General features: G+C 29.6%; 2 protein-coding genes across 4 annotated transcripts; both read right to left on the bottom strand.

Moving 5' to 3' along the window:
* Positions 1-1953: 1953 nt before the first annotated feature.
* Positions 1954-4092, bottom strand: LOC105140184 (putative E3 ubiquitin-protein ligase RING1a). 2 transcript variants are annotated; one of them, XM_011046917.1, is made up of 7 exons: positions 3807-4092; positions 3519-3604; positions 3264-3415; positions 3073-3122; positions 2755-2829; positions 2421-2642; positions 1954-2387 (listed from the first exon to the last, which is right to left on the bottom strand). In XM_011046917.1, the coding sequence occupies exons 1-7, from the start codon at positions 4049-4051 to the stop codon at positions 2045-2047; spliced, it is 1173 nt and encodes a 390-aa protein (XP_011045219.1). In that variant the 5' UTR covers positions 4052-4092; the 3' UTR covers positions 1954-2044. The 2 variants fall into 2 exon arrangements, with proteins under 2 accessions (XP_011045219.1, XP_011045218.1); XM_011046916.1 differs by having other exon boundaries at positions 1954-2642.
* Positions 4093-6228: 2136 nt separating this feature from the next.
* Positions 6229-10222, bottom strand: UMAMIT41 (nodulin MtN21 /EamA-like transporter family protein). 2 transcript variants are annotated; one of them, XM_011046919.1, is made up of 8 exons: positions 9936-10222; positions 9742-9807; positions 9479-9592; positions 7883-7989; positions 7710-7837; positions 7459-7617; positions 7207-7358; positions 6229-6521 (listed from the first exon to the last, which is right to left on the bottom strand). In XM_011046919.1, the coding sequence occupies exons 1-8, from the start codon at positions 10124-10126 to the stop codon at positions 6350-6352; spliced, it is 1089 nt and encodes a 362-aa protein (XP_011045221.1). In that variant the 5' UTR covers positions 10127-10222; the 3' UTR covers positions 6229-6349. The 2 variants fall into 2 exon arrangements, with proteins under 2 accessions (XP_011045221.1, XP_011045220.1); XM_011046918.1 differs by having other exon boundaries at positions 7710-7989.
* Positions 10223-11805: the final 1583 nt, after the last annotated feature.

Here is an 11805-nt window from a genome sequence, read left to right as displayed (position 1 = left end):
ATTAACATCAAATTTATATAATTTATTTTTAGTGTTAAGAATACAACATTTTGAACAAAAAATCTTCAAATACAAGATGTTGGTTTCCTCTCTTTTTAAAGCTCTTATAAAGTTTTTTTCAACTATAATATTAAGATAACACGATTTAAAATATAATAAGAGGTGTTTATCTTTTTGGATCCTTTATGGTTAATGATATTAATTTTTGGAATCAAAGTTATATTATAACTTTTATCCTTAAGAGGATGTATATAAATCAAATAACCTGTGTTTTTACATTGATTACATGAATGACTTGAATTATATGATTGTTTAACGAAATAAGTTTTCAAGATTGGTTAGTATACTTACTTATTAAAGTATTTAGAATAATAATAATAATAATAATAAAGTAGATCACATCATTATCACGTATCATTTATTTTTAAAATTTTATTTATCATTTGGTGCAAATAGATTAATTGTAATTAGCTTAATAGGATTCTAAAAATACCACCTTGATTAATTGCACTACTAAACAAGGCCCACAAACTAGAAAAACATAATAAAAATTATTTTTTATGAAAAAACTTGAATTTAATGACTAAAGGAAAAACAAAGCAAAAATATTGGAAAAAGCAAAGGAGAAAAGGTTAAAGAGTTATTGTTTTATGTTAATTCTTTTATGTTATGAATTTTTAACCAAAATTGATGCAAAATTAATTTTAATAATTATCTAAATTAATTCTCATTATTTTTCCCTAATTACCTATCATAAAAGATAAAACTTGACAATTTTGTTTTTAATAACTAAATATTTTTACTTAGAAAATAAAATTATTCAGTGAGAGGAATATTATTGTTTATTTAAGAAGGTTACACTTTAAAAAAAAATTATAAATCAAAAAATTATTTTACAGCAAATCTAAACTCGAGCCAAAGCATATGACTTAAGTCTAAAACCCATTTAGTGTACGGTTTCTATTCTTTAACTATTTTGGTGCTTTAATGCTCAATTTTTACTCTTCAACTTCTTATTATATATGCTACAAAAGAGTCTTATAAGCTTTCAATGTGGAATTGACGATTTTTGGATTTATAAAAAATATCAACCATGATAATATTCTCATGAATTCTTTGAAATTAATTTTTCATTTATTCTTATTTTTTTAATAAAAACAAGTTGATGTTTCATGTTAAAGTATTTTTATCAAAAAATATTTTTCAACAAAATTTCATATTTAAAAGTGAGTGGGTATTACTTTTAATTTAGTTTCAGATATATCTATTAATTTATTTCTATTTAAAATGAACTTCTAACTATTATCTAAGTAATCCATTTAATTAAAAATGTTTTGTTTTTGCGATTCAACTTATTTTTTAAAAATGTTTTTTTAAATTTTTTTATCTAAAATTAATGTTTTTAAGTGTTTTTCAATGTTTAATATATTGATATAAAAAAATTATTTAGATATATTCTCAATTAAGAAAAAACCTTTTACAAAATCATTATGCATCATATTATCATAGGCACACTAAAAGAGCATATGGAATGCTACTTCGTGTCCAATGTTATATTTGTTATCCAAGCTTCTTTCTTATTTAATTGGGTCCAGCTAGCCTTTTTTCTTATTTAGTTGTTTCCCATAAGAAAAAGAGAAAGGAAGCTAATTGGAAAATGTGTAAAAATCAAACATATATTTGAAATAAGATATCATGTGCCTATAAACAGATATATATCTATCAAATGTTCCATTAAAAATCATGGAAAACAAAACAGTGTTGACAACAACAGAGGAACAGGGAGTTCAAAGTCCCATGAATCTTGCAGATTCACATTCCCCTTTATTTTACATGCACAAAGGACATCAGAAGGCACAAATGCAAAAGTAACAGCAAGGCCAATGTTATTATGGCAAACAGATGAGGAGAGCAGTTAGGTGTGGAACAATTGCCAGCAGTAGTGAGTTGGAGTACATCAAAATGTCAAGGAACTACATTCAAAATATCAAGGATTTGGTGATACAAACCAAACATCAAAATGTCAAGGAACTACATTCAAGAACTATATAGGCCGGCCTCTAGAATGAATGCTAATGGCGGCTCTAGATGCCATGACTCTCAAGTTTGCTCTAGCTGATGAAAGAGAGATTCCTGATTGCTCTTGAGTTCCCCCAAAAGCTTCCATAAACTCTTCTCTCTGCAGCCTTAGAGCTAATGCAGTATCCTCATCTTGGCTTGGTATCCCTCTTCTTCTCCTCCCAGTTGCTTCTCTGCTTAATATTAGCCGCTCAAGAGCTTCTCTTCTTCGCAATCTTTGCACCAATGGAGTATCCTCCTCGTCTTGGTTCCACATATCTCTACTCGTACTTGCATCTCTGTTTGACACTCTAGTAGAAGGGTCATCTTGGCGCAACATGCCTCTATTGATAATCGCTCCCCTGTTTGGCACCCTAGAAGGCTGAACGCTTGTTGTGTCTCTGTATGACGCTCTGGAAGGCCGAACGTTTCGGCTTCCTAAATCATTATTGGTTTTTCTTTCTGAGCTTCGATGCTCTTTCTGGTTTTTCCTGCCCGATGCCATCTTTGCTTCAACTTCTTGAGGAAACAGAAGCTGTATTGTGTTCCAAAGAACTGTATTCACCGTACAGGATCTGCTATTGCTGCAATTCCCACAATACAACAAGGCAATGTCAAAAAATTGTCTAACCACTTCAAAATCCCCCATAACTAAACCTAGATACTAATAAATTCGAAGATAGTAATTGAATTCACCCTATCAGTTGCCTGCACTTTGGGCATTTCTTCCCACATTTATCAGCAGCAGATCGCAAACATTTCTTACAGAAACTGCAAACAAAGAGAAACCACTCCATTAATATAAATGAAACGATCCCTGCTGTATACAATATACATGAACATAACTGTTCAAACTAACTCACAACTAGAGAATCCCATATTTTAAGCCCTCATCGGAATCAAATAAAGTAATATGCCCTTTAATTGCTCTCTTATAGAGAAATCCAATGGCTAAATGAAGATCCATTTCTTACAAGGAAAGCCAAAAGGTACAAAGTTGTGTTTTCCTTTTACCTGTGTCCACAAGAAGTGGTACTGGGTTCAAAGCAAATCTCCAAACAAATCTGCCAAGAGTAACAAGAGCATTAAACCCCAATTGAAAAAGAAAAAAAAGTAATAAAGAAAGAAGAAAGAAAATACAGTTGTGTATTTCAGTCGACTAAAGTCAAAACAGAAAACAATACAAGAAAAATATAGACTCTTACAGCACAAGAAAGCTCTTCTCTAAGTTTATCCATGCAAGGAAGAGCTGAGTTTGAGCAAGAAGCATCAGGGTTGTCTTTAGCTAATTTGTCTCCTCCTAATTTACTTTCTTCATCTACAGCAATTCTCGTCTCCGTCTTCTTTTTCTCACTTTCTTTTCACCCAAAACATCAAAAGAATTTGACTTTCTCAATTCTTAGCCATGAAAAATTGGAAGCACAAATAACCCAATTTCAAGAAGATAAAAGGGAAAGTACCTTTCATTACAAGTTCCTCCTCTTCTTCAAGATTTAGAATAGGTACAGGAATTGAAATCGGACTCTTCTTCTGATCCCTCCGCTTCCTAACGGACAAAGAAAATACTTAGCTTTTCCCCTTTCATTTTTTTTTAAAAAAGAAATAAGAGAAACGAGTAAGTATTTGAAATCAAAGCTAGGATTTCCAAGTTTTGATTTTTCTCATCAAAATCTTCTTAGGAACAAAAGGGGGTACAGCTTTAAGAAAATTACTTCTTTCTTTTTGGTGGGTCTTGTTGGAAATAGTACCTTCTTGTATTGGTTGAAGGTGGAGTCTTGAAGTGCAAATCGGAGCGTTTCTTATGTCTGAACTGTCTTTCTGGCGTGTCTTCAACAATAAGGCTTGCGAAAAGGATAGATTCTTCGTCCCAACCAGCCATGGCAGCCACGGATTTGAATCTGGGACTGAAAAGATTCTCCATATTTTGGCTATTGTCAACTGGGTTTGATTGCATCCGGACTCTAGGACTCTCCTTTTGTTCTTCACTCACCATTTTGGAGTCTTTCTTGGTTTTTTTATTTGAATCCAGAGAAAAGTGGCTTTCCTTTCTTCAGAGAGAGGGGTGAATGATGGAGGCTTAGGGTTGATATATTTCTAACGGTCGAATTTCGTTTGAACTCATTTGATATTGAGGCCTTTCTAACGGCTATAATTTTGTTTGAACTTATTTTGTTTTGTATTCCGCAGTCTCTCATCATCCATTAAGGATTGAGAGAAAAAAAATTATGCAATACTTTTTATAAAATATGAGTTTTTGTTTATATGTTAAAATATACCTTATATGTACTACAATCATACAAATATAAGAATGTCCAATGTAGTTTAAGGAAATAACACAAAATTGAGGTAATTATCAATTTAGAAGCAAGATATATAGTTTAGTAAAGAAAAGAATAAATAGAACTCTTAAATAATTAAAAGTACTTTTGGATGAATTATAATTTATTAAAAATAATTTCATGGATTTGATTAAAAATAAACTATTATATCAAAACCCTTGCCATTTTGATTTGAATTTTTATGATTCTAAATCAAATTAAAAGGAAATATTAGAAACCATTGACTATAATATAAAAGGTGTGGCTCTTTTACTACAGGCACATTTACTATTCTCTCTTGCATATTTCATTGTTAATTGTCATAATGAGATTTTTTTAAAAACCAACTTGGTTCTTAAAATTTTTATTTGTATAATTGAGACCTTTTCATATTAAATTGAAGTCCAATTGTATAATTTTTGGATTGAATTAAAAGACATGAAACTAAAATAAAAAATATGGATAACATAAAAGATAAATTTAAATTTTTTTAAAAAATTTACTTTCATCTTCCATCTTTTTTAACTATGAGGTTACTAGTGCTTATAATTTTACACAAATAAATTTTAATAATAAATTTTGTTTTTTTTGTTTTTTGGTTTTTTTTGTGAAGGAGAGAGCAAAAATCGCTAGCTTAAAAAAGATAAATTTGTTGTTAGAAAAATTTAAACTATCAAAATAGTTTATTTTTATGTCAAAATATTATATATAATGAGGGGGTTACTATCATGTGATTTTTTCTTGAAAACATGTAAAAATCATATCTAGCCACAAAAGGTTTTATAGTTTCCAATTGATTTATGGTTTTTGTATTTTTAAAAATCATAAATTAATTTAATAAGATTCATAGAATGTTTTTAGATGTTCTGGGTTAAAATAAATTTTTGGGTGAAAAATAAAAGAAAACCATATCAATTGCCATATACTAGCATTAACATACAACATTGATCTATTGAGATAGATGAAAGATGTGTTGTCTTTTTTATTTTTGACAAAGAATGATGGGATGGATGACTATCGTCCACTCCATTCACTTTAAAGAAGAAGAAAAAATGGCCTTACTTTATGGACTAGGTACAAAATCTAAATTATCAAGGCCACATTGCATTGCCTTATTCTTTTTATGAAAGAAAAACATTTTTTTTAATTTTTTTTATATATATTTTTCAAAATAATTTTTGCATTTGTGTTTTAATTAATTTCCTTCTATATGATTTCTTTTACTTATTTAGCTTTTTTAAAATAATAATTATTTTTTTAATTACATAGAATATATTTGATTTTTTTATAAAGTTAGTTTGGTTAATCTATAATTTATTTTTATATTTTATATAGATTAAACTTATTTTTTTAATAAAAAACATTTATTTTCTTACAAAGTTTTTAATTTATATAGCCTTGCATGCAATATTTTTCTTTTTTTTTATTTAATGTGTGTTGATTTTTGTGAAAAATAAATTTATTAAATATAACCAGGTAAATAACTAATATTGTAATATTAAATATCTTGACTTATATTTATCTCTTAATTTTTTTTAATTTTTTTTACAAACATTTTGATTTATATTTTAAATTTTTCTAAAAAAAATAACCTATATACCCATGAATTTTTTAAAAAAACCTTATGATGCATTACGACGCTCAGATCAGATGAAATAACTAGTATCATGTATAACAATTTTTATATTTTTATCATATGTTTATCCTTATCACAACTTAGCATTTGTGTATTATAAATAAATTTGTGATTCATCAATGTGTAGCCTTCAAAGAAAGGTTTTCTTGACATAAGTGTGATGTGAACTTGTGCAATTACCTGACTAGAGCTGGGAGAGTTTGAGGATCTCAATTCTCAATATACAAACCAAGGCCTGACCATGGATGCCATTTTCTTTTCCAAGAACTGGATGGTTGTCGAACAATTTGGCTTTTGCCGTTAATTTTATGTACATATAAAGTCTGTCTGCTCCTACCTACGCTTGTTCATCTTGTAGCTTCGTAGCGTTGTAGCCTTGTAATAGAGGGACCTTCTGGGCACACGAGGATTCCGGCTTAGCAGCATTGCAATCATCACCCAGCTCTTCTTTGGCTTTCCCCCACATTACGGTGTAAAATCCAATAGATATAATTGTTGCTCCGATCAAACTGCAAAATACAGGATAGAGTTTGCAAAAATTCACACGAAATAAAGAAGCTTTGTGTTTTTCTTGCATACATCTCAAAGTTGATGGAGATTATGGAGTTAATTATAATTTGGTTTGTAGTTTAACAGAACTAATCAATTAATCCTTACTATTTGATTATTTTTTAAATTACATGGACTTACTCAATAGTTTCAATAACCTACAGGGACTAAGGTATAGTTAATTCTGAGACTTTGTGCTCTCTTGATTTTGCGGGACGATGAACTCAACAATATGCTGTATGACGCTGTACTAGAATCGTTTTCAGGGATGAAAGCAATATGCTGTACTAGAATCGTTTTCAGGGATGAATTAAACCTTCATTAACAGAAACAATAAACCAATTGGAAATGTTCTCTCTCTCTCTCTCGACTCTAGACTTTCTAGTTGAATTACTCCTATAATGAATCGCTCTCTTCTTCGACTCTAGATTTTCTAGTTGAATTACTCCTATAATGAATTTTATTATATTTGTCAATAATGCTAGCCAAAGGTAATAATATTTCTATATATTTTCAAAGGGAAAGAAGGAGGAGCAAAAATCAATTTTCTTTATGTATTTTCATGCATGTCGATCACGAAGCTTAGAGTGGAGCAAGCTATAGCTGTGTTACTGTATATAAATCAGGTTGAGAGATTTGGCAAACCTTCCGAGATAAAGAGTATCACCAAGGAACATGACGCCCATCGCAACAGCAATGGCAATCGACAATGGCTTGAACATTGCTACAAAGACAGGTCCCTTCAAGTGCAGAGCCCATGTGTGAACAGTATTGTTCAGGCATGACCCAAAGAGACCCTGCACAGCATACACACACAAAAGACCGATTAAGGATTAGAAACTGTATATATACAGCGGCGAATAAAAGCAAATTGTCTGTTTCGCAATGGTCTCCCACCGAGCAAAGAATGGAAGCTAGTGCTATATTTGGCCGCACTAACCAAGCACTCGAAGTTCCTTCTGTAATTAGTGCAACAATTGCCCCTATGATGCTAACAGTTAGATTGTAAAAGAAGACCACCGTTAACTCTGCCGGGTACTCCTTCATTATCTGTGTCTGTAAATCAAGAAACATTATTCTAGATTCTTAACGCAATTACAGAAGCAAGCGAGAGAAATTAAGCAATAATGTGATACTGTATAGTATACCTGAAGAATGTACCATAGCGGAACTAGAACATACTCGGCAGTGAGAAGTATGCCACCAAGTATCCAATTGCTGTTTGTCGAGTGAAGATGTTGACTGAGCGGAACGGAGGAGTTCGACGATATAATTAGAAGATGTTGACTGAGCGGAACGGAGGATTTCGACGATATAATTATTGGCGGGCCCTTGTAGAGAGTCACTACAAAAGCACCTGCAATTGACAAGATGGTGCCCAGGAGCTTGGCCTGGCTGCTTGTTCTTCGTAACGCAACCCTTTCCATTCTTTGATAGCAATTTGATAAAAAGCAAAGATAAATATGAATATATAAAAGAAGAATAACTAGTTTTGTTGTGTTGTGTTGAGTGGTCCTTGAAAGAAAACAACTTGGTAAGAGAATCAGAATTTTATTGTTTTTTCAAGTCTACATCCTTAATTCTGGTTTCGACTCGCACGACTTTCATCTTTCAACTTTCGAAAATAATTGAAACCGTCCAGCAATTATTATATACTTAATAGCTTCCTTCCTTACTATATATATATATATATATATATATATATTAGACAGGGATTTAGGTAAATTTTGATTTTTTATTTAAAATTAATTTTTTATATTTTTAAATTATTTTGATATGTTGATATAAAAATTCATTTTTTTAAAAATATTTTTTTAATATATTTTCAAATAAAAATATTTTTAAAAAATAACTATTATCATACTTCTAATTATTTTCTCTTCAATTAATAATTTGCTCTAATTTTAGGTGTTAATACATTGAGAAAAGCTAGCACAATTAAGTTCACTTCTTCGATTTACATGATCAGGTGAATTCTTCAATGTTTTCCATGTATTATATCTTGCTATTTACCATTTTCTCTAGGAAGAACTTTATAATATAATAAAATATATTTTTGGCCATTTAGCCAAAATACACATTCTCTTGATTTTTTTTGTTAAAACAACTAAAGGACTCATGTTGTGATGAAATTATGGTACGAGTTTAGATTTTGATGAAAAATAAAGTTTGAAGCATCTCACTATGATAATGATCATTAATTTGTTTACCAAAGAATTTATAAATATAATTTTTTTTAAATATAATCATAGTTTCGCTTGATTTTATATTAGAATCATGAACTAATTATATAATTGAGAAAAAATAACCTCTCGATAGAATTTTTTAAACAATAAATGAAAAGGGTAATGTAAATAGTATACTAAAATCTGGTTTTCTTGAAATGAAATTATAAAAGTAAACTTATTGGTCCTTAAAAAATATAATATAAATTTTATATCTTTTATTTCACAAAAAATAGATTTTCTATATATTTTTTCCAGATAGATTTTAAGAGAACATAAAAAGGAGAGTCACTTCAATGAAATGGAAAATAATGACAAGAGAGAAAAAACAACCATGATTGCTTTTCGTGCGTGCGTGCGTGTGTGTAGCTTGTCTCTTTGGCAAGATTTTTCAATGAATTGTTCAGAATTTTATTTATTTATTTTGACAATAAAAATATTTTCAAATCAAGTTGTTCATGTTATCAAGCATCGATCGTCCTCTAAATGAAGGAAAAGTTGAGAGAGCTAGGTCAAGGAGGGACCGAGGGATCTAACCAATCAAAGAAAAGCAAGATTCTAACAAATAAAAACTAAAATCCTTGTAATAAACGAACACTGTGAACTGTTTCGGAAGATTAAGCTCCAAATAAAAGAAAACCAGAGGTGAATTCTTCATGTAAATAACAGAGATTAAAAGAAGAGGAAAGTACCTGAAGATGATGGCAAATATGAAAGTAAAAGCTGGCGTGAGGTTGCTGATGGCTGAAGCGAGAGTTGGTGAGCTATAATTGATGCCAGTGTAGCCCATGATCTGAGACGAGCTCCTACTCCATCGATCATTAACACAACAAATCATTGTAACTAAGAAACAGAGAAAACTACTCGCTTGATTTTCACTGAAAGTAAAGAATTTAAGGCTAGACATGAACTTCAATTCCAGTTGATAAATATTGTGTGTCAAGAATATGTATACCCTATAAGCCCGAGAAGAGCAATTTTACTGAGTACAGAGAAGCTCAGTGGAGGAAGTACTCTTGATCTGCATAAAAATCAAAGCAACATGATACAGATAATTAGTCCATGCATTTTCTGTCAGAAACCAACTATACATGTAGCAATTACTATATTTTACTAGGTACTTAAGAGGGAAAGAGGGAATTAACTAACCTGTGGGAAACGAAAGGAGCAGGAAGGAGAACAACAGCAGCTACTGCATAAGCATAGGGAACGAAAACATGGTAGCTCATACCCGCCAAAGTAGCTGCTTTGAAAAGTGTGTTTAAGCCGACGTTGATACACTCCATGGTCACCATGGCTGCGAAGGGCAACGCCTCCCTGTAGCAGTACATTTCTGCCATCTCTCTCTCTCTCTCTCTCTCTCTCAACTTTTGATCAGGTTAATTTCTGAGTCCCCTATAAAAAACTCCGGCGCTATTGCTGGTGAGGGGTGACCTGGCACAATAAAATATTTGGGTCCTACCCCTACAAATTGCGAGAGGCACGCAACCTATTAAATAAAGAAGGAAAGTGACGCAGAAGAAACAATCCAAAAAGCCTATAATAATACACCGAATTTCGCTGATTAAGATCATGATATAAAACTTCTAACTTGAAAATTAAATCCCATTGTCATGTATTTTTTTTTTAGGTTTTTTTTAATATAAACTAAATAATTTTATTTATACTAATTCTAATTCTAAATTGAATAAAATCATAAGCTAAATAACGAAATAAATAAATAAAATACAATTTAAAAAATAAAAACATCATAAAAAAATATTTTTCTAAATTAAATAAAAAAATAAACTTCCCTTGAAAATCCTCCTGCATTAAAAGGACATGCATGTAGCCAAAGTAAATAAAATAAAATACAAGCATAAGTACTTCATCAACGTCCATCTAATGGATTTGTTTTAGGTTTATTTTATTTTTAATTTTTTAAAATTTAAAATTAAATTAATATTAAAAAGAACTTTTTTTTTTTAAATAAGTGAAGTTATTATGAGAGTAAAATATATTTTTAATAATAATAATATTCATGGTGCCAAAATCCTTTGATGCAAATAAAGCTATGCTTATTTATGTAGTATAGCTTTGATTTTTAAAATATTTACAATTTATTTTTTTAATATTTTTCAATCAATTGTTTTGATATATTATATTAAAAATAAATTTTAAAAAATAAAAATTATTATTTTAATATATTTATAAATAAAAAAACACTTTAAAAAATAATCATATAATTCCAACCACTACATCAAAATTTGACCTCCCAAATTATCATTGCGTTGCACTTGCTTGAAACTGCAATTAGCCAAATCTTCTCTACCCATGTCTACTTCTTACAACATATGCTAAAAAGGCTATGCTTTGCACTATAGTAATTCACATTAACAGGAAAAAAAAAAAGAAGTTTTCAAATTTAACTCTTAAACTTCTTCTTTTTTTTCAATTGTAGTCTTTTATACCCAAATTAATGATCAATTTCTAAAAAACTATTAAGAAATTAAACATTCCAAAAAATAGGATTAAAGTGTAAAATAAAGAGATAACCATGCCCAAACTCAAATTTACATGAAAAAAAAAATACATGTTGGTCCATCTATTTTCCTTTTTCTTCTTTTTCATTCTTTATAGATTTTTGTTCAAAAGTTATTTTTATTTATTTTGGGCCCCTAGATATTAGAGTGGAGAAATAAAGTCACCCAATTATAACAAATAAGAGAGAAAATTATTGGTCAATTAAATTTTAATGATAAAAAATGCTAATTTAATGTTATTGAATTTTATTCAATAAAATAAATTCTATTAAGATGTTTTTGAACTTTCATCTTATTTAAAAAATAAATGTTGGTCGAGAGAGCAAATTTTTTTGCCATTATAAGGATGTTTATTAGGCTTTTTAAATTAAAATAGATTGAAAATAGTTTTTTTTTTAAATAGCTTTATTAACTTTCCATCCACTATATTAGTAACCATATTCTAAATAATTCATCATCTATATTTTTTTTAAAAAAAAAAAAAAAAAAAAAAAAAA

Source organism: Populus euphratica, unplaced genomic scaffold, assembly GCF_000495115.2.
Source record: "Populus euphratica unplaced genomic scaffold, PopEup_1.0 scaffold256.1, whole genome shotgun sequence".
Classification (NCBI taxonomy): domain Eukaryota; kingdom Viridiplantae; phylum Streptophyta; class Magnoliopsida; order Malpighiales; family Salicaceae; genus Populus; species Populus euphratica.
This window is presented reverse-complemented; position numbering and strand designations above follow the sequence as displayed.

What these genes read in the sequence shown, in the direction of transcription:
- LOC105140184 (XM_011046916.1), bottom strand. Translation starts at nt 4,051, where the DNA reads ATGGTGAGTGAAGAACAAAAGGAGAGTCCTAGAGTCCGGATGCAATCA. An exon ending in ACCACTTCTTGTGGACACAG is followed by an intron (nt 2,830 to 3,072) that starts GTAAAAGGAAAA and finishes CTTTGTTTGCAG; the next exon opens with TTTCTGTAAGAAATGTTTGC. An exon ending in AAGTGCAGGCAACTGATAGG is followed by an intron (nt 2,643 to 2,754) that starts GTGAATTCAATT and finishes TGGGAATTGCAG; the next exon opens with CAATAGCAGATCCTGTACGG.
- UMAMIT41 (XM_011046918.1), bottom strand. Translation starts at nt 10,126, where the DNA reads ATGGCAGAAATGTACTGCTACAGGGAGGCGTTGCCCTTCGCAGCCATG. An exon ending in GCTCCTTTCGTTTCCCACAG is followed by an intron (nt 9,808 to 9,935) that starts GTTAGTTAATTC and finishes ATTTTTATGCAG; the next exon opens with ATCAAGAGTACTTCCTCCAC. An exon ending in TAGCTTCCATTCTTTGCTCG is followed by an intron (nt 7,359 to 7,458) that starts GTGGGAGACCAT and finishes TATGCTGTGCAG; the next exon opens with GGTCTCTTTGGGTCATGCCT.